The sequence below is a fragment of the Chlorocebus sabaeus genome, chromosome 22, assembly GCF_047675955.1.
Source record: "Chlorocebus sabaeus isolate Y175 chromosome 22, mChlSab1.0.hap1, whole genome shotgun sequence".
Taxonomy (NCBI): Eukaryota; Metazoa; Chordata; class Mammalia; order Primates; family Cercopithecidae; genus Chlorocebus; species Chlorocebus sabaeus.
Genome location: NC_132925.1, coordinates 87,437,307 through 87,461,524, shown reverse-complemented (window position 1 = coordinate 87,461,524; position 24,218 = coordinate 87,437,307). Strand labels below are relative to the sequence as shown.

General features: G+C 48.5%; 1 protein-coding gene across 1 annotated transcript in view; it reads left to right on the top strand.

Annotated features, from left to right (window-relative positions):
- DNAH1 (dynein axonemal heavy chain 1) overlaps nucleotides 1-24,218 on the top strand; it is an 81,576-nt gene that overhangs the window by 7,034 nt on the left and 50,324 nt on the right. Inside the window, exons 6-13 of the mRNA XM_038003844.2 lie at nucleotides 1,626-1,787; nucleotides 2,620-2,872; nucleotides 18,929-19,086; nucleotides 19,935-20,146; nucleotides 20,900-21,198; nucleotides 22,273-22,423; nucleotides 23,332-23,525; nucleotides 23,639-23,864. Of these exons, the coding sequence (XP_037859772.1) occupies nucleotides 1,626-1,787; nucleotides 2,620-2,872; nucleotides 18,929-19,086; nucleotides 19,935-20,146; nucleotides 20,900-21,198; nucleotides 22,273-22,423; nucleotides 23,332-23,525; nucleotides 23,639-23,864 (1,655 nt within the window). The remainder of the gene's footprint in view (nucleotides 1-1,625; nucleotides 1,788-2,619; nucleotides 2,873-18,928; nucleotides 19,087-19,934; nucleotides 20,147-20,899; nucleotides 21,199-22,272; nucleotides 22,424-23,331; nucleotides 23,526-23,638; nucleotides 23,865-24,218) is intronic.

Here is a 24,218-nt window from a genome sequence, read left to right as displayed (position 1 = left end):
CAAAACAAAACAAAACAAAACAAAACAAAACAACAGGGGGCCAGGCGTGGTGGCTCACACCTGTAATCCCAGTACTTTGGGAAGCTGAGGCGGGCAGATTGTGAGGTCAGGAGTTAAAGATTAGCCTGAACAACATGGTGAAACCCACTCGCTACTAAAAATACAAAAATTAGCCGGCCATGGTGGCGCGCACCTGTAATCCCACCTACTTGGGAGGCTGAGACAGAGAATTGCTTGAACCTGGGAGGCGGAGGTTGCAGTGAGTGGAGATTGTACCACTGCACTCCAGCATGGGCAACAGAGCGAGACTCCATCTCAAAAAAAACAAAAACAAACAAAACAAAACAAACAGCTTTTATCTCGGCTCACTGCAACCTCCATGTCCCAGGTTTAAACAATTTTTGTGCCTCAGCCTCCCAAGTAGCTGAGACTTCAGGCACTCACCACTACTCCCAGCTAATTTTTTGTATTTTTGTGGAGACGGGGTTTCACCATGTTGCCCAAGGTAGTCTCGAACTCCTGAGTGCAATCCGCCCACCTCTGCCTCCCAGAGTGCAGGGATTATAGGCTTGAACCACCGTGCCTGGCCTCAGTTTGTTTTTAAGCCACTATGCATTGCGGCTGCTCTACTGGGCACCATGTGTGTGCATCTTCCTTCTGCAAAAATTTATCGAACACCTGCAAGGTACTAGTTTTCATTATAGGCCCAGGGACACAGCTGCGACTGAGACGGGACAAAGTCGCTCCTGCCCTCAGTGAGCTGACACTAGTGTGAGCAGGTCAGCTGTGAACCAGGAACTGATGCGTAAGTGGTGTGACTTTCGGCACTGTGAGGGATAGAATGAGGTAACAAGTCAGAGAGTGCCTGGGACAGGGGTGCTATTTTAGGCACAGAGGCTTCTCCTTGGTGAAGGGAACAACCAGCAATGAGGTGACCTGAGTGGAGAGAGTTCCAAGCCGAGGGCACAACCAGTGCAAAGGCTCTGCCATGGGAACAAGGTTGAAACTCACGGTAATAGCCAGATATCCAGTGTGGCTGGAGAGAAATGTGTGAGGGGCAGCGGCAGGAGGTGAGCTAGAGAAGTGGGCACAGGCTTTCAGCCCAGGGAACCAGTGGGAGGCCCATCCTGACCAAAGAGCGGCTCCTGCCCTGTCCTGCCCTGCCGTGCCCTGTTCTCAGATGAGGGGCCCAGGGACTGAGCAGCCAGGGGCAGCCTGTGAGGAGGGCTTCACCCTGGCCTTGGTCACCTTGAAGGGGGTCCAACTCATTCATGACCTTTACAAATGGGTTCTCAGCAGGTCTCCCTTAACTTGGGGCTTTCGTGCTGCCTGTCCCAGCCTCCTATTGGCCTGTGTGTCTCTCTACCCTGGTGCAGGTTGTGCTGAGCACCAGGGCAGAGAAGCCTGGTCTTTCTGGCTCTCCTGCAGCCCGGGTTCCTCAGAGGCCAGCTCGGCTGGGAGGAAGCAGGGCCCTGGCTCTGCTGGAGCAGATGGGGGCATCCCGGCGGGAGAGACGCCAGACTGGTGATCTCTGAGACCCATTCCCAGCGCTGCTGCCAGCACTCAGAGGCCCCTTCCTGCCCCCATGGCAGGTGGCACTGGTGGGGTTTCCTCTCCTGTTTCAGAGGACCCCAAGAGTCAGAAGCTGAAGTACGAATGGTGCGAGGTCGGCGTCCTGGACTACGACGAGGAGAAGAAGCTATACCTGGTACACAAGACAGACGAGAAAGGCCTGGTGCGAGATGAGATGGGGAGGCCCATCCTGAATGCAGGGGTCACCCCTGAAGGTACGAGCTGCTGCTGCTTCCCCAGGCAGACCCCCAGCTTGGGGCTGACCAGCCCATGACTGAGGCCAACCCCACCCAGGGCACTGCCAGACCAGTTCTGGATTCTACTTTGCTCTGTTTGCCCAAAGCACTGACTGGTAAGGACCAGAGGACTCATCACTCAAGAGACCCCAGAAAGGGCAAGTGGCCATTTTTGGCATGTCAACTCTGAGCCCAAGTCCCATCAATAAGTGATGCCTGCCCTGGGTGTGGGATCAAGAGACGGGTACTTGAACAGCCATGCCTGTATAACTGCTTGTCTAAATACTTTCTTCTTCTTTTTTTTTTTTTTTTGAGACGGAATCTGGCTCTGTCACCCAGGTTGGAGGGCGGTGGTGCAATCTTGGCTCACTGTAACCTCTTCCTCCCGGGTTCAAGCGATTCTTGTGCCTCAGTCTCCCAAGTAGCTGGGATTACAAGCGCCCACCACCACACCCGGCTACTTTTTTGTATTTTTAGTAGAGATAGGGTTTTACTATGGTGGCCAGGTTGGTCTCGAACTCCTGGCCTCAAGCAATCCTCCCCCCTCGGCCTCCCAAAGTGCTGGGATTACAGGCGTCAGCCACCGTACCCCAGCCATGTCTATGTGCTTCCACATCCGTCCATGATACCTTGCGAGATGGGCCAGGCAGGGAGTGTCGTCATGCCCATTTCACAGATGCAACAGGGGGTCAGAAGAGGGAAACAATTTGTTCAGGGCCACAGGGCATCCGCGGCACAGCCAGCCGGAACCTAGTGCTTCAGCCCAGAAGCCTGACTGTGTGTCCCCTTCTCCCTCCCACCTGGCCCCCAGGAAGGCCACCCCTTCAGGTCTGTCAGTACTGGGTGCCACGGATCCAGCTTCTCTTCTGTGCTGAGGACCCTTGTGTGTTCACACAACGTGTGGTCCAGGCTAACGCCCTGCGCAAGAACACGGAGGCGCTGCTGCTGTACAACCTGTATGTGGACTGCATGCCCTCTGACGGCCAGCGTGTCATCAGTGAACAGAGCCTGAGCAAGATCAAGCAGTGGGCCCTGAGCACGCCTCGGATGCGCAAAGGCCCCTCGTGAGTCCCCGCTCGGCCTTCCCCATTCTGGGCATCTCCTTCTCCAGGGAACCTTCCCCTAGGAAGTTGGTGCTACTCTAGGGTGGAGCTCCCTCAGGGCTCATCTGTTTGAGACTGTCCTGCCTATTGCCCTATGGACTTGTTGGGGCCCCAAACAACTTTTTGTCCATCTCCAGATCCCTCATTATCCATATGCACTCTTGGATTCTTATTTTATTCAAAGGGTTACAATTGACTACTTTTTAAAAATTTCAATGCTCAAATTGTCCCAGATGTGGCCAGTGGGAGACTTTTCAAGTTAATTCCTGTGTCGTTTTACCATGTTTCCATTATTCTTCAAAACCCTTGGATGATGGTTTATTAGCAACGTGCCCCTAAGATAACTTTACTTTCTGGCACAGCAAGAATTTCCAGGCTCATTGTGTATTTTCCCAGGTCCAGTCCTGAAACCAGCTGTTTCTCCAAGGAAACTCCTTTTATTATTTTAGTTTACTTTTTGAGACAAGTTCTTACTCTGTCACCCAGGCTGGAGTGCCTGGAGTGCAGTGGGGCCATCTTGGCTCATGGTAGCCTCAGTTTCCTGTGCTCAAGCAAGCCTCCCACCTCAGACTCCTGAGTAGCTGGGACTTAGGCATGTACCACAACCTCTGGCTAATTCTGTTTATTTTTTGTAGAGACAGATATCCCTGTGTTGCCTAGGCTGGTCTTGAATGCCTAGGCTCAAGTAAATCTCCCACCTTGGCTTCCCGAAGTGTTAGGATTATAGGCGTGAGCCATCATGCCTGGCTGGAAGTTCCTTTTAGTTGAGGAATGATATTTAGAAGCCAAGATCTGGACATTAGATGTGCTCATTGCTACTGGGATATCATTATTTTGAGACTTCCATAGCAGACAGATCTGGGAAATATATATACAGATGGTCCCCAATTTATGATAGTTTGACTTACCATTTTTCTTTCTTTCTTTCTTTCTATTTATTTATTTATTTATTTATTTATTTATTTATTTTGAAACGGAGTTTGATTCTTGTCTCCCAGGCTAGAGTACAGTGGCTCGATCTTGGATCGCTGCAACCTCTGCCTCCTGGGTTCAAGAGATTCCCTGCCTCAGCCTCCCAGGTAGCTGGGATTAAAGGCACCCGCCAGCATGCCTGGCTAATTTTTGTATTTTTAGTAGGGACGAGGTTTCACCATTTTGGCCAAGCTGGTCTCAAGCTCCTGACCTCAGGTAATCCACCAGTCTCAGCCTCCCAAAGGGATTACAGGTGTGAACCACCACACCCAGCCGACTTATCATTTTTCAACTTTATGATGGTGTGAAAGTGATATGCATTCAGTAGAAACTGTACTTCAAGCATCCATGCAACTGATCTTTTTTTCATTTTCAGTACAGTATTCATTTCAAGAGATTTTAAATACTTTATTATAAAATAGACTTTGTGTTACATAATTTTGCCCAACTGTAGGCTAATGTGAGTGTTCTGAGCACATTTAAGGTAGATTAGGCTAAACTATGGTGTTCAGTAGCTTAGGTGTATCAAGTGCATTTTAAACTTATGACAGGTTTACTTGGAATGTAGCCCCACTGTAAGTAGAGGAGCATCCATGTATTTACAGTCATGCATCACTTAATGATGGGGACGTGTTCTGAGAAATGTGTCATTAGGTGATTTCATCGTTGTGCAAACATCATAGTGTGTACTGACACAGACCTTGATGATATAGCTGGCTGCACACCCAGGATATGTGGTACAGCCTAGTGCTCCTAGGCCACAAAACTATACAGGGTGTGATTACTGAATATTGCAGGCAACTGTAACACAATGGCAAATATTCGTGTATCTAAACATAGAAAAGGTACAGTAAAAACACAGTATACAAGATAAAACATGGTACATCTATGTAGGGCACTTACCATGAATGGACTTTGCAGGGCTGGAAGTTGCTCTGGTTGAGTCAGTGAGTGAGTGGTGAGTGAATGTGAAGACCTAAGATATTATTATACACTACTGTGGACTTTATAAATACTGTATACACTTAGGCTACACTAAATTTATTTTAACATTTTCTTTCTTCAATAATAAATTAACCCAACACACCTTAGGACCAGGCATGATGGCTTAGGTCTGTAATCCCAGCACTTTGGGAGGCCAAGGTGGGTGGATTGATTGAGGCCAGGAGTTCAAGGCTAGCCTGGCCAACATGGCAAAATGCCATCTCTACTTAAAAAAATACAAAAATTAGCTGAGCTTGGTGGCACATGACTATAATACCAGCTACTTGGGAGGCTGAGGCACCAGAGTCGCTTGAACCTGGGAGGCAGAGGTTGCAGTGAGCTGAGATGGCTCCACTGCACTCCAGCATGGGTGACAGAGTGGGACTGTCTCAAAAATAATTAATTAATTAATTAATTTTAGCTTACTTTAACTTTTCTATTTCATAAACTTTTAATTAAAAAAAAACTTTTTGACTCTTTTGTATTAACATATTTTCTTTAAGGTTGGACACGGTGGCTCATGCCTGTAATCCCAGCACTTTGGGAGGCAGAGACGGGTGGATCACTTGAGGTCAGGAGTTTGAGACCAGCCTGGCCAATATAGTGAAACCCTGTCTCTACTAAAAATACAAAAATTAGCCAGGCGTGGTCGTGGGTGCCTGTAATCCCAGCTACCTAGGAGGCTGGGGCAGAAGAATCTCTTAACTGGAGGTGGAAGTTACAGTGAGACAAGATCACACCACTGCACTCCAGCCTGGGGGACAGAGTGAGACCCCATTTCAAAAATATATATATATACATATATATTTTTTTCTTAAATCCTTATTCTATAAGCTTTTAAAAAATGTGGTTTTGTTTGTTTGTTTTTTGCTTTTTAAACATTTTTGTTAAAAACAAAGACACAAGAACACACATTAGCTCAGGCCTGCACAGGGCCTGGGTCATCAATATCACTGTCTTCCAGCTCTACATCTTATCTCACTAGAAGGTCTTCAGGGACAGTAATGAGACAGTAATCTTCAGGGACAGATGACACATGGAGCTGTCATCTCCTATGATTATGGGATACTTTCTGAAGGACCTGCCTGAGGCTGTTGTACAGTTAACTTAAAAAAAAAAGGTAGAAGGAGTACACTCTAAAATAACAATTAAAAAGTATAGTATAGTATAGTATAGTATAGTATAGTATAGTAAATAAACCAGTAACACAGTCATTTATTATCATTATCACTTATGTTCTGTACATAACTGTATGAGCTATGCTTTTATATGACTGGCTGTAGTAGGTTTGTTTACACTAGCATCACCGCAAACACTTGAGTAATTTGTTGCGTTTTGACATTACGATGGCTATGACGTCACTAAGCAATGGGAATTTTTCAGCTCCATTATAATCTTATGGAACCACCATCATATATGCAATCTGTAACCAAAATGTCATTATGTAGCACATGACTGTATGTATACTACTCAAAAGAGCTATTACTCAAAAAGCTATACTCAGAGATCTGTTACTCTCCACCTCCACATCCTGTCCACATTCCCCATCTTTTCCATTGTGTTCCTACCACACGCCCACAGGTAACCAATATTGATAGTTTCTGGTTTATCCTTTCTGTGTTTTTTATTGCACAAATGAGTAGAAACATGTATATTTCAGATATATGTATGTTTTCTTATACTCTCCACTTTCTTACGTGAAGGGTAGCATGCTACAGATGTTCTTTTGCGCATTCAATTGTCTTGGCATCCTTGTTAAAAATCATTTGACTGGCCGGGCGTGGTGGCTCACACTTGTAATCCTATCACTTTGGGAAGCAGAGATGGGCAGATCACCTGAGGTCAGGAGTTCGAGACCAGCCTGGCCAACATAGTAAAACCCCGTCTCTACTAAAAATACAAAAATTAGCTTGGCGTGGTGCACACGCCTGTAGCCCCAGCTACTCAGGAGGCTGAGGCACAAGAATTGTTTGAATCCAGGAGGCGGAGGTTGCAGTGACCTGAGATGATGGTGCTGCTGCACTCCAGCCTGGGTGATAGAGGGAGACTCTGTCTTAAAGAAAGAAAGAAAGAGAGAAAGAGGAGAGAAAGAGAGAAAGGAGGAGAGGAGGAGAAGAGAGAAGAGAGAGAGAGAGAGAGAAGAGACGGGAGAGAGAGAAAGAGAGAAAGAGAGAGGAGAGAGAGAAGAGAGAGAGAAGAGAGAGAGAGAGAGAGAGGAGAAAGAGAAGAAGAGAGAGAGAGAGAGAGAGAGAGAGAGAGAGAAAGAAAGAAAGAAAGAAAGAAAGAAAGAAAGAGGTCTATTTTAAGCTTTCTACTTCTAATGGAGTCATTTTCATATACATTGTTTCTCTAGAAAATTATCCATCTTATATCCGTTTTGAAATACATTTGCATAGAATTCTGCAAAGTTGTTTTTTATTTTCAATTTTTTTTTCTGGTTCAATGTTTACTCCTCATTACCTATTATTTTGTAAAGTTATGCTCTCTTCCTGTTTTTGCTTTATTAAGTTACTTAGTAGTTTGTTCAGTTTGTTGTTGTTGTTGTTGTTGTTTGTGGTTTTTTTCAAGACGGAATTTCGCTCTTGTTACCCAGGCTGGAGTGCAATGGCGCAATCTCGGCTCACTGCAACCTCCACCTCCCAGGTTCAAGAGATTCTCCTGCCTCAACCTCCTGAGTAGCTGGTACAGGTACCCGCCACCACGCCTGGCCAATTTTTTGTAGTTTTAGTAGAGATGGAGTTTCACCATATTGACCAGGCTGGTCTCAAACTCCTGACCTCAGGTGATCCACCTGCCTTGGCCTCCCAAAGTGCTGGGATTACAGGTGTGAACCACTGCACCAGGCCCGGTTTGTTAATTTAAAAAAGAGGATTTAGGTTTATTAATGTAATTGCTTTTCTATATCTCTCTTTTGAATTTCTACTTTTATCTTTATTTCCTTCCTTGTGCCATCTTTGGGCTTACCTGTTCTGTTGAATAGTTTGTGTGTTGGGTGTATGTGTGTGTGTGTATGTGTGTGTGTGTGCCTGCATGTATTAGGAATTTAATTCATTTCATTCTTATTGACAAATGTGTTTAAGGCTATGAACTTTCTTCTGATAATTGCTTTAAAAGTAGTCCACAGAGGGGCTGGGCACGGTGGCTCACGCCTGTAATCCCAGCACTTTGGGAGGCCGAGGCAGGTGGATCATGAGGTCAAGAGACCATTCTGGCTAACATGGTGAAACCCCGTCTCTACTAAAAATGCAAAATTAGCCGGGCATGTTGGCAGGCGCCTGTAGTCCCAGCTACTTGGGAGGCTGAGGCAGGAGAATTGCTTGAACCCAGGAGGCAGAGGTTGCAGTGAGCTGAGATTGCGCCACTGCACTCCAGTCTGGTGACAGAGCCACACTCTGTCTCAAAAAAAAAAAAAAAAAAAAAAAGGTAGTCCACAAATTCTGAAACCTAGTATTTCTTTTTTTTTTTTCCCCCTTGGCCTCCTGGGTTCAAGCGATTCTCATGCCTTAGTCTCCCTGAGTAGCTGGAATTACAGGTGTGTGCTACCACGCTTGGCTAATTTTTGTATATTTAGTAGAGATGGGGTTTTCCCATGTTGGCCAGGTTGGTTTTGAACTCCTGACCTCAGGTGATCCGCCTGTGTCAGCCTCCCAAAGTGCTGGGATTACAGGTATGAGCCACCGCACCTGACCCTTTTTCCTTTTTTTTTTTTTTTTCGAGGTGGAGTTTTGTTCTTGTTGCCCAGGCTGGAGTTCAATGGCACAATCTCGGCTCACTGCAACCTCTGTCTCCTGGGTTCAAGCGATTCTCCTGCCTCAGCCTCCCGAGTAGCTGGGATTACAGGCATGTGCCACCACACCTGACTAATTTTGTATTTTTAGTAGAGATAAGGTTTCTCCATGTTGGTCAGGTGGGTCTCGAACTCCTGACCTCAAGTGATCTGCCTGCCTTGGCCTCCAAAAGTGCTGGGATTACAGGCATGAGCCACTGTGCCCAGCTCCCTTTTCCCATTTTTAAAATGGGATTATTCATTTTTTCTTTGTTCAATTGCTTAAGTTCCTTATGGATTCTGGATATTAGACCTTTGTCAGATGCATAGTTTGTGAATATTTTCTCCAATTCTGCAGGTTGTCTGTCTACTCTGTTGATAGTTTCTTTTGCTGTGTAAAAGCTCTTTAATTAGGTCCCACTCTTCAATTTTTGTTTTTGTTGCAATTGCTTTTGAGGACTTAGTCATAAATTCTTTCCCAAGGCCAATGTCCAGAATGGTGATTCCTAGGTTTTCTTCTAGGATTCTGATGGTTTGAGGTCTGACATTTAAATCTTTAATCCTGGCTGAACGAGATGGCTGACACCTGTAATCTCAGGACTTTAGGAGGTTGAGCTAGGTGGATGGTTTGAGCTCAGGAGTTCAAGATCAGCCTGGACAACATGGTGAAACCTCATCTCTACCAAAAACCACAAAAAAATTAGCTAGGCATGGTGGGGCGCACCTGTTGTCCTAGCTCCTTGGGAAGCTGAAGTGGGAGGATCACTTGAACATAGGAGGTGGAGATTGCAGTGAGACGCGCTGGTACCACTGCACTCCAACCTGGGTGACAGAGCGAGATGCTGTCTCAGAAAAAAAAAAAAAAAAAAGAAAGAAAGAACAACTTAAATCTTTAATCCATCTTGAGTTAATTTTTGTTTATGGTGAAAGGTAAGGGTCCAGTTTCAATCTTCTGCATATGGCTAGCCAGCTATCCCAGCACCATTTATTGAATAGGAAGTGCTTTCCTATCGGGGGAACCAGCCCCCAGTATTTCAACATAGGTTCTTTTCTATTTTCCCTAAGTGTCAGCCAGTCTGAGAAATAAAGAGAAAGAGTACAAAGAAAGAAATTTTACAGCTCAACCTCCAGGGATGACATCATATATCGGCAGGTTCTGTGATGCCCCTTGAGCCACAAAACCAGCAAGTTTTTATTAGGGATTTCAAAAGGGGAGTGGGGTACGAACAGGGAGTAAGTCACAAAAATCACATGCTTGAAAGGGCAATAAAAGATCACAAGGGCAGAGAGGCAGAGCAAGATCACAAGGCCAGGGTGAAATTAGAATTACTGAGGAGGTTCCATGTCCTGCTGGGCATGCATTGTCATTGATAAACATCTTAACAGGAAACAGGGTTCAAGAGCAGACAACCAGTCTGACTAGAATTCGCCAGGCTGGAACTTCCTAATCCTAGCAAGCCTGAGGGCACTGCCAGAGACCAGGGCGTATTTTATCCCTTATCTTGAACTGCTTAAAGCAGACACTCCCAGAGCAGCTGTCCACAGACCTCCACTGGGAATGCATTCCTTTCCCAGGGTTATTCCTTGCTGGGAAAAGAATTCAGTGATATTTCTCCTATTCGTTTTCTGCAGTAAGAAAAATATGACTCTGTTCTGCTTGGCTCCGCTGGCAGTCAGACCTTATGGTTATCTCCCTTGTTCCCTGAAAATCGCTGTTATCCTGTTCCTTTTCAGGGTGCCCAGATTTCATATTGTTCGAACACACATGTTTTACAAGCAATTTGTACAGATAATGCAATCATCACAGGGTCCTGAGGCTTCATACATCCTCAGTTTACGAAGATGATGGGATTAAGAGATTAAAGTAAAGACAGGCATAGGAAATTATAAGAGTATTGACTGAGGAAGTGATAAATGTCCATGAAATCTTCATAATTTATGTTCAGAGATTGCAGTAAAGACAGATGTAAGAAATTATAAAAGTATTAATTTGGGGAACTAATAAATGTCCATGAAATCTTCACAATTTATGTTCTTCTGCCATGGCTTCACTCGTTCCCTCTATTCGGGGTCCCTGACTTGCCGCAACACATTCCCCATTGCCTATTTTTGTCAACTTTGTTGAAGATCAGATGGCTATAGGTGTGTGGCTTTATTTCTGGGTTCTCTATTCTGTTACATTGGCCTATGTGTCTGTTTTTGTAACAGTACTATGGTGTTTTGGTTACTGTAGTCTTGTAGTACAGTTTGAAGATAAGGTGATGCCTCCAGCTTTGTTCTTTTTGCTTAGGTTTGCTTTGGCTATGCAGGCTCTTTTTAGGTTTCATATGAATTTTCAGCTAATTTTTTCCTAGTTCTGTGAAAAATGACTTGGTAGTTTGATGGGAATCTGTAGATTGCTTTAGACAGTGTGGCCATATTAACAGTATTGATTCTTCCAGTCCATCAGCACGGAGTGTTTTTCCATTTGTTTGTGTCATCTCTGATTTCTTTTAGCAGTGTTTTGTGGTTCTTCTACAGATCTTTTACCTCCTTGGTTAAAGGTATTCCTAGGTATTTTTTTTGTGGCAATTGTAAATGGGATTGTGTTCTTGATTTGGCTCTTACCTTGAACATTATTGGTGTGTGGCAATGCTCCTGATTTTTGTACATTGATTTTGTTTCCCGAAACTTTACTGAAGTTGTTTATCAGTTCCAGGAGGCTTTTGGTGGAGTTCTAATGCTTTTGGATCTGCATTTTACTTTGTTTGATATCAACATAGCAACCTGAAGTTTTATTGTTTCCATTTGCCTGATAAATCCCTCTATTTTGAGCCTTTCTGAACTAATTCATTTTAGATCAATTTCTTACTTTCAGCATATAGTTTGAGTTTTATTTGTGACCCAAATTTAAAATATTTTTCCTGTAATAAGTTAAGCCCATTCACATTCATTGGTATGGCTAATAGGTTTGACCTCAACTCAGTCATATTACTTCATGTTATAATCATTATGTGTATTGTAATACAATGCTGTGTTTCTTTCTCTACATGATATGTTTTCTTAGTTCTTCTATTTTAAAAATTTCTTTTGGTGTCTAGGAAGGGTTGTACCTTTATTTTAGTGGTTTTTATTTTGTTGTTTTTGTTTTTTGAGATGGAGTCTCGCTGTGTCACCCAGGCTGGAGTGCAGTGGCACAATCTCAGCTCACTGCAAGCTCCACCTCCCGGGTTCACACCATTCTCCTGCCTCAGCCTCCCAAGTAGCTGGGACTACGGGCGCCTGCCACCATGCCTGGCTAATTTTTTGATTTTTAGTAGAGACAGGGTTTCACTGTGTTAGCCAGGATGGTCTTGATTTCCTGACCTCATGATCCGCCCACCTCGTCCTCCCAAAGTGCTGAGATTACAGGCGTGAGCCACTGTGCCCGCCCTAGTGGTTTCTTTTATAGTCTCCATTATCCCCTGCTTTCCTACTTAACCCTTTAGTATCTGGCCTGTTTCGTTGTTGTTTGTTCTGTTTTGAGACAGGGTCTTGCTCTGTCACCCACACCACAGTGCAGTAGCACAATCATAGCTCACTTCAGCCTTGACCTTCTGTGCTTAAGCTATCCTCATACTTCAGCCTCCTGAGTAGCTGGGACCACAGGTGTGAGCTACCACGCTTGGTAAATTTTTGTATTTTTGTAGAGACGGGGTCTCCCTATGTTGCCCAGGCTGGTCTCAAACTCTTGGGCTCAAGCAATCTGCTCACCTCAGCCTCCCAAAGTGCTGGGATTATAGGAGTGAGTCACCATGCTCAGCTCTACTTAATTAATTAATTAATCTATTTATTTATTTTTGAGACAGAGTCTTATTCTGTCGCCCAGGCTGGAGTGCAATGGTGCTATCTCTGCTCACTGCAACCTCTGCCTCCTGGGCTCAAGCTATTCTCCTGCCTCAGACTCCTTAGTAGCTGGGATTACAGGAGCCTACCACCAGGCCTGGCTATTTTTTGTATTTTTAGTAAAGAAAGTCATCATGTTGGCCAGGCTGTTTTCGAACTCCTGACCTCAAATGATCCACCTGCCTTGGCCTCCCAAAGTGCTGGGATTACAGGCATGAGCCTCCATGCCCATACTCTACTTCATATTTTAACCGTTAAAATATTATTACTTTCCTCCACACTCATCTCCACCTTTTAGTCTTCAACTTACAATAAACTCTATTAAACGTATCAGTCTTTTTTCCTGAAGTCTCCTGTCATCTCTTGGTTATATAAAATTCCTTTTCTAGCAGATTCCTCATGAAGGGCTCAAGGGTATAGAGTTCCTTGAGTTCTCACACATTTAAAACATGAAGGACAGCTTGATCAGATATAAAATTCTTAGTTCAGCTTTTATTCTATGAGTTTTAAAAAAATACTCCACTTTGGTTGCCTTGCCTGTGTGTTGCTTTTAAGAAGTCTGAGGCCAGGCCGGGTGGGGTGGCTCAAGCCTGTAATCCCAGCACTTTGGGAGGCCGAGATGGGCGGATCACGAGGTCAGGAGATCGAGACCATCCTGGCTAACACGGTGAAACCCTGTCTCTACTAAAAAAATACAAAAAACTAGCCAGGCGAGGTGGCAGCTACTCAGGAGGCTGAGGCAGGAGAATCCCTTGAACCTGGGAGGCGGAGCTTGCATTGAACAAAGATTGCACCACTGCACTCCAGCCTGGGTGACAGAGCCAGTCTCCGTCTAAAAAAAAAAAATTCCCTTGAATTGCAGTTTTAAATCTTGGTTCTGTTCCATTCTTTTGTTTTTCTTCATCAAAGATTCCGTTATGTATCTATATCTTTATATATATATATATATATATCTTTTTATATATTGCTGCTTCTTTGCCTATCTTTTAATTCAACCAGTTTCTGGCCCTTTTTAGTTCTTTCTTTCTAATTTTATTTATTTTTTAAATTTTTATTTTCTTTCTTTTGCTTCCTTTATTTTCTCTCATTTTTATTCTCTTGGTTATATCCTGACTTTCTTCAATTTACTTCATTACCCTTTGATTTGACTCTATTTTCTCTTGGGCACCTTCCTCCCCGAGATAATTTTATTTTCTACTTTTTCCTTGAGCTTAAGGAAGTCTCTTTTCTTACTGACATTTGTCCATGTATATGTTTTATTTTTGAATTTCTGATTCAAGGTGGTTTTTCAGATGCCCAAACACTTGTTTAAGGCTATTTAGCTGAAGTGTTGTGTTACAGTTTTCTTCTGCTTGGTCCTTGTTTATTTTTTTTAAGGGTGATAGGAATTTTATCAGTTAAGATGCTCTCATCTTCTCAAACGTACAAACAAAGCTAAAAGATGCTCTCTTTTTCTTATAGAAGCAAATGTAGTCAGCTTTCACCTGTTCATTTCAGGATTTGGGTGATTTGCAAGCTTTCTAGTTCAAAGGCGCCCTCCTCTGTCAGTATTGCACACTAGTTTTTTTTTTTTTTTTTTTTTTTTTTTTTAGAATACCCTGTGTGTGTGTGTGTGTGTGTGTGTGTACATATGTGCTGGGGAGAGGGATGTGGGTCCTCCAAGGTTTTTGTCCTCTTATCTTGCAGAACTCAAAATTTCACTTTTGCTTCTTTTCCCTTACCCTCCAGTCTGCAAAGGACCCCTTTCCTTCTACCTCCTGTCCCGTAAATCATGCCTTTCAAAGAATACTGCCTTGAATTGCATGTCCTTAAGTCCCTTCCTTGTAGTAAGTGCTCTGATTTACCTGGGCTTTTTTCCAGTATTTTTACAGTTAGGGTCACTTTCTCTTTTTTTGAGATACGGTCTCTCTCTTTCACTCAGGCTGGAGTGCCGTGGTGCAATCACAGCTAACTGCAACCTCAAACTCTTGGGTTCAAGTAATCCTCCTGCCTCAGCCTCCCTGGTAGCTGGGACTACAGGCATGTGCCACCACACCCGCTATTTTTTAATTTTTTGTAGAGATGGGGGTCTCACTTTGTTGCCCAGGCTGGTCTCGAATTCCTGGGCTCAATTCATCCACCCACATCGGCCTCCCAAAGTGCTGTGATTACAGGCATTAGCCACTCTGCGCAGCCGGGGTTACTTTCTCTTTCTGGTGGGATTTTATTTTATTTTATTTTATTTATTTATTTATTGAGATGAAGTCTTGCTCTGTCACCCAGCCTGGAGTGCAGTGGGGTGATCTCGTCTTCTCTGCAACCTCTGCCGTCTCTGTTCAAATGATTCTCCTGCCTCAGCCTCTCGAGTAGCTAGGACTACAGTCGCTCACCACCACGCCTGGCTAATTTTTGTATTTTTAGTAGAGACAGGGTTTCACCATGTTGGCAGGCTGTTCTTGAACTCCTGACCTCAGGTGATCCACCTGCCTCAGCCTCCCAAAGTGCTGGGATTACAGGCGTGAGCCACTGCGCCTGACCTCTGGTAGGATTTTAGATCTATCTTGGGGTTACCACTATTTCCCTTTTCTGCAGTTTTTCTTAGACTACCCTTGTTCTCTGTGAAAACTTGTAGCAAGAGTGTGAGAGACAGCTCACTGGATATAGATGTTTATGTATTTAATTTAAAGATAATTTGAAATCTAGGCATTCTGCTTATTCTAGTTGTGCTAAAGGTGTGGGTTTTGGTAGTGTTAGCTTTTTCTTCCTTCCTTCCTTCCTTCTTTCCTTCCCTCCCTCCCTCCCTCCCTCCCTCCCCCCCCTTCCTCCCTCCCTCCCTCCCTTCCTTCCCTCCTTCCTTCCTTCCTTCCTTCCTTCCTTCCTTCCTTCCTTCCTTCCTTCCTTCCTTCCTAGGGTGTGTTGGGAAATTTGAATCAATGTAGCCACCTTACCTTTGCTGTCCAGAATTCTGTTTCTTGAATTTTATTCAGTTTATAATGTTTTTGGCTTTAAGTATAAAAGATGCTGGTCTCAGATTGGCTTAGACAGTAGGGAAGTGCATTCCTGTACCTGTAGCAGGAAAACCAATGCAGGCCACCCCAAGGTTGGTGGATCAGGGCTCTGTCTGCAGTGTATGCTGGCTTCATCTTCAAGCAAGATGGCAGCAGCAGTTTCATGACCACAACAAGGGTTGTCTTCAATTGGATTCCCTAGAAGCAGACCCTGATTTGGGGATTCTTGTGCAAGTGATTGATGAAATCCTCTCAGGAGAAATCTACAAGGAAGTGAAGGAAGCAGGGGGTATAATAGAAGAAGCAGCTGGTGAAATATGGTTTGAGAAGTCTAGTTCCTGTGGGAAACTCTGGAGCAAGCATGGCACCACCGAATTTGTCCTGGAGGGAGCCAGAACAAGAGGGCTTGACTTTTTCTTCTTTTTTTCTTTTTCTTTTTTTTTTTTTTTGAGACAGGGTCTTGCCCTATCCCCCAGGCTAGAGTGCAGTGGAGAAATCTTAGCTCACTGCAGAGGGCTTGACTTTCATATCTCTGCGTCAGTGGTTGATCATAACTGGGACATGCTCCCACTCCTAAACCAACTGCAGTCGGGGTAAGTTCCACCACGATTGACTTGGACTAGCTGAGATGTACCCCTGGAGCTGGGGCTGTAGTCATCTTCCCCTGAGTCAAGTGAAGAAGGATGGAATTCTAGAACAAAACTGAGGAAGAAGGGAGGGAGTGGATGTCAGGCTAGCAAGCAGCCTTGTGTGGAAGTACCCGTCTTGTGCCAGGCACTGGGGACATAGCAGTGAACATTTCCAACAAAGAGCCTGCACCCTGGGGACTCTCAGCCTGGCCAGAAAGACAGACAATGAAAACTCTGGGTGATTTAGGGTTCTGATAAGTGCTGTGAAGACCAAGTGAGAGAAGGGAATAGAGGTGTCTCAGAAGGGCTTCTTTATATTAGGCGGTCAGGAAAAGCCTTCCTCATAGTGGCGATAACATTTGAGTTGAGGTTTAAAAAAATAAGGGAAGAAGAGGATTCTGGCAGAAGGAACAGCAGTCCTGAGGCTGAGGTAGGGACAAGTTTGTGGTACTTGAGGAGCAGGACAGGGTTACTGTGGCTGGGATGCAGAGAGAGAGATGTTGCTCGGAGAGGCTGGACCACATGCAGGGGCAGAGACACGGCCACAGGCTGACAGTCTGTGCAAGCCATGGGTGGTGGTGAGCAGAGGAGTGGCTTGATCATTTACATGTTTAAGATATCTTTTTCCAACTCCAGTGGAGAATGAGTTGTAAGGGGGCAAGAATGGAAGCAGGGAGATCAACGAGGAGACTAATGCCATAATCAGGGCCAGAGACCATGACAGTGGCTTGAACCAGAATAGTAGCTGAGTAGCAGGGGAGAAAGAGATATATTTGAGGTTTCCTCAGAGGTGGAGCCAATGAGAGCTGCTAATGGACTAAATGCAAGCTCACCCCAGATCTGGGGATTTCCAATCTCAAAGCCCAATTTCAGGATCAGGTGCAGGGGTCACCCACCCTCGGGCCCGGTCATGGTGTTGCACATCCAGTAGCGGGAAGAGACCAGGGACCCCCTCCCTAGGGCTTTGATTAGCAGGGTGTGTGCACTGCTGTCCAGAGATAAGGAGGCTAGTGGGGGTTGGGGGCAAGCAAGTGACGGGCATGGACAGAAATGAAGAGCTTGCTTTCCGACATGCTAGTTCTGACATGTTATGAGGCTTCCAGTGTCAGTGTTGAGTGGGGTGGTGGATAAATGAGGGGAGAGAACTGCAGATAGGTGTGAGGGTTCTGGCTGAATAGAACAGGTGGTGTTCAGAGTCCAAGGCTAGAGGAGTTCACCTGGTGAGAGGTGTAGCTGGGGAAGACAAGAGGTCTCAGGACCCCTGGCACAGGCCAGTGTTTAGAAGTCAGGGAGGTGAGGAAGATCCAGGGGAAGGATGTCCCAGAAGCTCCACGAGGACAGCGGTGCAGCAGAGTAGGAGGGAGCCACTGTACCAAGTCTCTGAGAGTCCAGTGAGATGAGGCAGAGCCTGGAGCAGTCTCAGGGGCAGCAAGAGAAGGGATGAGGATGGGAAGAAGTGAGCACACCAGTTTTTCCATAAAGAAACACAAAGAGATAAAGTCAAGGGAGGGAAGGAAGTCAAGGGGCGGCTTCTAATGTGGGACACACCGAAGTGTGTGGGGACCCCTGGGAGGGCGTGGGAGGGAAGGCAAAGAGACTGAGGTGGCTGAAAAGAGGGGCTCCCATGAAGGGAAGCTTGCTGGGCTCTTCCTGTGAGCAGGGCATGTTTTCTACCCTGGCAGAAGGCAGGGAGATTCCGGGGTGTGGAAATGGGGCCATTTCTGTCTAATGGCTTCTGAGTTCCAGATGAAATTCGATGGACTTCACCCAGTGAGGGAGGGCATGTCTGTGAGTTGGCAGAGAAGGTGAGAAAGAGTCTTTTCCAGGTTCCGAGGGAGTGAATGGATTTCTAGGTCAGGTTGAGGGTGTGTTGAAGGTGAGACCAGTCCCCTGCCTGTGAAGTTCTCCAACATCCCGCAGCTCTGGTGCAAGTGTGGGCTGCAGGAAACTGAGATTCCCTTGTGGTGCCATTACCAGGGCTGATGGGACTGTTCAGGGGTGGCAGAGGCGGGAGGGAGGAAGAGATCAATGGAAGAGACTAACTCAAGGAACAGAAAGGGCTGTCCACAAAGGACGGAGATGCCGGCTGGCTCAGATAAGGCCTGAGCAAGCCAGGTGCTGGAACACAGGGGCATAGGCAACATGTGTTGAGGAGTGAGTGAGCGAGCGAGCAAGTGAGTGAAATGGCCTCCAAGGGGTCTGCCTGTGTGAGGACGGGGTAGATGGTGTGCATGCTCACGCCAGGTCTGCTGATTTCCGATCTCGGAGCCCAGTTTCAGGGTGAAGTGCAGGGGTCACCTACCCTCAGGCCCAGTCATGGTCTTGCACATCCTGAGTTCTCAGCACCTTCCAGGTGCTGCTGTGATTGCTCAGTGAAAGCAAAGGAGCTCAGTGGCAGGCATCTTTCACTGAGCCATGGGGCAGCGGGCGGGGGAGGTGCAGGCAGTGAGTGGCAGTTCTCTGAGGCTTCCAGGCCCAGGACTTCCTACACCCCATCCCACTGCTTTGGGGCCTGCCTTGGCTCCCAGAGACTGACAACAGAAAATGGGGACAAGGGGCAGAAAATGGGGGACAGAAAATGGGGACCAGGGGCAGAAAATGGGGGACAGAAAATGGGGACAAGGGGCATGAAAGAAGCAGGGGAGGCACACTTGGATGTTAGTGGCTCAGGGCCGGGCAGGGGTGTGCCCATGAATCCAGAAGGGAAGCCCTAAATGCGTGTCCCCAGGTCCATGCCAGAGCAGAGCCTGGCCCCTGGCTGGGGTTCACAGGGTGTGGAGCCCCTGATTCCCCCATCTCTCATCTCCATGGGCAGGGTTCTAGAGCACCTCAGCAGTCTCGCCAGAGAAGTGAGCCTGGACTATGAGCGCAGCATGAACAAAATCAACTTTGACCACATTGTCTCTTCCAAGCCCCAGACCTTCTCCTACGTGACCCTCCCCAAGAAGGAGGAGGAGCAGGTGCCTGAGCAAGGTGAGGGTCACTGGACCAAGACGGGACCCATGGCCATCCACCTGGCCAGAGCCCCCTCCCACCTTCCCCTCCAGGATCGTCTGCCCTGCCACTGTGGACATCATCAGCCCGACACTCCCTGCACCTCCCCTGTCCCCAGCACTTGTCTCACTTCTCCCTCCTGCCTGGAGGGCTCTGGATGGGGGGAAGGGGAAGAAGGCTGTTTTTGAACATATTAGTGGGAATAGCACAGAAGTTGCAAGGTGAATGTGTACTAGGAAATGGTGCTGCAGCAGTAGATGGAAGGGGCTCTGCTGATCTGACCTAGAGGATAGTCCTTCTTCCTCCAGTAGCAAGAGAGGAGACCGAGTCTCAGAGCAGGACCCCGGGGCCCGAGAACCCTCCTTGCTTTCAACTCACCTGCCAACCTTCCTAGACTCAGCTTCCTGCTTGTCATGTACTCAGGACGCAGGCTGGGGTATGGACAGTGGGCATTCCGAGAGGTCCTGGTACCCACCCTTTCCTTCCTTGGTGCCCCAGGGCAGGCTGTGGACAGACCTTGAGCTTGTGTGCAGCACGGGCAGGAGTGGATGAGGAGAGGGTTCTCAGTTCTCATCTACTTCTCAGAGGAGCCTGTGACTAGGGGGTCCTGGAAGGAATTCTTTTACCCATCTCAGAGTAGGCACCTCCCTGAAAAGCTGCAGCACCACTCCGGCAAACTAAGGAAAGGCGGGGCTCTGGGAACTCCAGTCACTCTTCAGGGAGAAGGCAGGAGTCACAGCCCTCCATCAAGCACCCTGTGAATCTGTCCTGTCCCCTGGTTTGGCCAGGTAGGGTCTGATCCTGGCCCTTGGCCTCTACCCCTGCAGGGCTGGTGAGTGTCCCCAAGTACCACTTCCAGGAGCAGAAGGAGGACTTCACTTTCGTGTCCCTGCTCACACGGCCAGAGGTCATCACGGCCCTCAGCAAGGTGAGGGCCGAGTGCAACAAGGTGACCACCATGTCCCTGTTCCACTCGAACCTCTCCAAGTACAGCCGACTGGAGGAGTTTGAGCAGATCCAGTCACAGACCTTCTCCCAGGTTTGTGGGCATCAAGGGCACAGAGGGGCAAGCACAGGGCAGACCCTTGGAGCTGGCAGGCACAGTTCTGAGCCGCAGCAGAAGGCCAGGGTCAATGGGCCACGTGGTGAGGCTGTGAGCCCCTGCTTTTCTCAAAACCTAGCCTCAGCCTCTTCCTAGACCTTACTGGAGACCTTATTGGAGGCTCTCTTGGAGAGAAAGGGAAAACCAGGGCAGGCTTTCTTTCCAAACCTTTTCCATCCCAACTCTGGTTGCCTCTGAAGCAGATCCCTTGTCTTAGAAGGGGGAGCAGGAACCTCAGGCACCCCCATGTTGACCTGTGGATTGGGGTATGAGGGAGGTGGGGGTGCACCCCCTCCACACTCCACTCTGTCTCTGTGTCTCTGCCTCATTCTCTATGTCTTTCCCTCTCGGCCCATTTTAGTCTTGTTCTCTGTCTCTCTGCTTCTCTCATCTCATTCTCTGGGTCTCTGTCTCTCTCTCATGCCTGGAGGGAAAGTCCCACTTCTGCTGCCCTGTCCTCCCTCCGTTCCTCCTTTCTTCCCTCCTTCCCCGCCCAGCAGCCCTGAGCCCCCAGGGTCACATGAGGCTGTTGGTTGGCAGGGCTTGGCAATAAGTTGGGGTAGGGGACATCCCTCTGCAGTCAGATGAGCCCTGAGCCACCCCAAGCGCCCTGGTGGTAGAGTCCTTAAGTGCAGCTCTAGGTGGTGGGTCCCCAGGGTGGCCATGTGATGATGCCTGTGGCCACTCCAGGTGCAGATGTTCCTCAAAGACAGCTGGATCAGCTCGCTGAAGGTGGCCATGCGCAGCAGCCTGCGTGACATGAGCAAGGGCTGGTACAACCTCTACGAGACCAACTGGGAAGTGTACCTCATGTCCAAGCTGCACAAGCTGATGGAGCTGGTGAAGTACATGCTGCAGGACACGCTGCGCTTCCTGGTGCAGGACTCACTTGCCAGCTTCTCACAGTTCATCAGTGACGCCTGCTGCAGCGTACTTAACTGCACCGATGACATGGTCTGGGGTGACGACTTAATTAACAGCCCCTACAGGTGGGGCCCAGCTGGGAGGAGGCACCTCTTGACACCAGAACTGTTCCTTGCTAGGCCCCAGTGGTTGGGATGGAGCAGGGTCGAGGACCAGGGCCAGGGTGCCCATCCGTGACAGGTCCCAGGCATTAGGGAGAGCCAGAGCTGAGCTCCCTGCAGTCTGCTGGACAATGTCCCACCAACCCTGGCTTGCATTGCTTCTGGTGACCTTCATTTACTCGATCATTGAGTTACTCAGTGCAGAAATATTCTTTGAGCACTTGCCGTGAACCATGCATGGTTCTAGGGGAACAAGAGAGGCCCAGTCCCTGGTCTCATGGGAAAGACAGGCAGCAAGCAGATAAATAAATACACGCAGTCATTGCCGGTTTTGGCAGGGGCCATGGTGGACACTGGGGGTGGGCCTTTGCCAGGGGGTCAGGCATCTGTGCCAAGACCTGAGATGTTAAGAAGAAACAAGTTGTGAGGTGATGCAAGGTGGAGGCAGGTACAGGTGGAGAGATCAGCATGGGCGGAGGCACCAAGGGGAGGATGAGCCTGGCACAGTTGAGGAAGGAAAGGCTGGCCAGTGTGGCTGGAGTCGGTGAGGGGAGGGAGGGCTGCTCAGGATGGAGTGGGAGAGCTCACAGGGACCAGGCCAGATCTCACGGGGCCTCCTGAAGTCTGAGCTGGGGGCTGGATTTATTCTAAGTACAGTTAGAAACCATCAGAGGGCCCCAGCTGGGATCCAGGCTTGGTTCTTGCTTCGTAACGGAGATGTGAAGCCAAGGAAGATGGGCTCCCAGGGAGAGTGTGGGGGCCACAATGCCTAGGCCCTGGCAACCTCAGCACAGGGGTTAGGAGCCTCCCTCTCTTGTGGCGCTTGTGGACCTCGGGGCATGTTAGGAGCAGAGGAACCTGTTTGGTTGGCCTGGGTCTTCCTGTCTGATAACCTGGAGGTGTCTGGGAGGAAGGAGAAGGCAAGTATTGTGCATGAAGAGGCTTGAGAGTCATAGCGCTGGCAAGAAGGACAGAGGGCCGCCCCTGCACACAGGCCTCCTAGGCCTTTGCCCACAGTCAACCCGCTATTGCCTGCAGGCCCCGGAAGAATCCCCTGTTCATTGTGGACCTGGTGCTGGACAGCTCCGGGGTGCACTATAGCACCCCACTGGAGCAGTTTGAGACATCTCTGCTGAACCTCTTTGACAAGGGCATCCTGGCCACCCATGCTGTGCCCCAGCTGGAGAAGGTACATGCTACAGCCTGAGCAGGCCCCATGCACCTGCTGCCCTGGCTGCTGATGGCTCCCTGAGCTCGGGGTACTGCTGCAGTTCAACTGTATCACAGGCCTCCTGTCGGGCAGGCAGCACGCTCAGCCCTGTAACTCTCAAGTATCCCATTTAATGCTCATCACAAGCTGCACTGTGACCTACTAACCCTCGCATTCTGTAGGTGGGGCTTGGAGAAGTGTAATAGCCTAAGATTGTGTAGCTGCTAGTGTCAGATTTTGTAGGTGAGGCTTGGAGAAGTGTAATAGTTAACCTAAGTTTGCATAGCTGCCAAGTGTCGGAACTGCGATCTGAACCCTGGGCTTGCTGGACCTCTGCTGCTACAGCCAGATCTGATGCAGACCCCATGCTCTTGATCCCACCCAGCTCTTGGCCTCTCTCTTCATCTCCAGAGGTGGACACGGGCTGGCTTCCACATACAGACCCTCTGTCCAAAGTCCCCACCAGTCACTGCCACTGCACACACACCCAGCTGCACACAGCCCACTTCCAGGCCCAAGAGCCCCTCTAACCCTAGCCCTTCTTGTCTCCCTTGCTGGTCAGTCAGAGCCTTCATCACCCGGTTGTCTTTTCTGCACCTTCCCTTGGTCCTGGGCTGAGTCAGGCCCAGGCAGAGTCATGCCCAGGCAGAGGAAGATGCTGCCCCTTGGTGGGCCTCACAGGGGCTTCTTGCCTTGCAAAGAGACAGCACAGCAAACTCCCTCCTCCCCCTGCATCCCCGCTCTCTGTGTTTGGCACCCTGCTGCCCACTAGGCTTCAGGCCACATCCTGCCCCTGCTTGCTCCTCGGGAGGACTCCCCATCTCCCCTTTGCCCATTCACCCCCTGGCTCATCCAGGTCTGCCCTGCCCCATGCCTTCCCTCCGCAGCTGGTGATGGAGGACATCTTCATCAGCGGTGACCCCCTGCTGGAGTCGGTGGGCCTTCATGAGCCACTGGTGGAAGAGCTACGGGCCACCATTGCCAGTGCTGTGTCCAAGGCCATGATCCCACTGCAGGCCTATGCCAAGGAGTACCGAAAATACCTGGAGCTGAACAACAATGACGTTGCCTCCTTCCTCAAGTGCGTATGTGTGCCCATGTGCGCTGGAGCATGTCCGTGTGTCTGTGCATGTGTATCCCCTGCCCACTCTGCTCACCGTCCTCTGCCCCCTCCCATGTGCTTGCTGTCCTCAGAGCCTACCAGACGCAGGGCCTGTTGGCCCAGGAGGTGCGGGAGGTGGTGCTTACCCACTTGCAGGAGAAGGAGATCCTGGACAGCTCGCTGCCCAGCAGCATCATCATTGGGCCTTTCTACATCAACACTGACAACGTCAAGCAGAGCCTGTCCAAGAAGTGCAAGGCCCTGGCCACTTCCATGCTGGACATCCTTGCCAAGAACCTGCACAAGGAGGTGGACAGCGTAAGTGCCCACCTGCCCCGCCTCAGTGACCACAGCAGCACACACGGACCCTCACATACACGGCAGTATGTCCCCAGGCAGGGTCTGGGGTGTCTGCGGACGCCCAGGCCAAGGGAAGGAGCTGGAAATCACCCTGCCCCATCCCTGCCTGTCTGCGGGGAGTTGTCCCATATGGGAAGTCCCAGGAAATGGAGATTTCCACCTCCTTCCCCAGACTTGTAGAGGCCTGGGAAGCCTCACGAAGGACACCCTTGACGGACTTGTTTCATGGAGCTAGGGGATTCGAGTGCAGGCCTCAGAAGCCCTGCGTGTGTTGATAGGGCTGGAGGAGGCTGGGAGGGTGAGGTGTGCCGA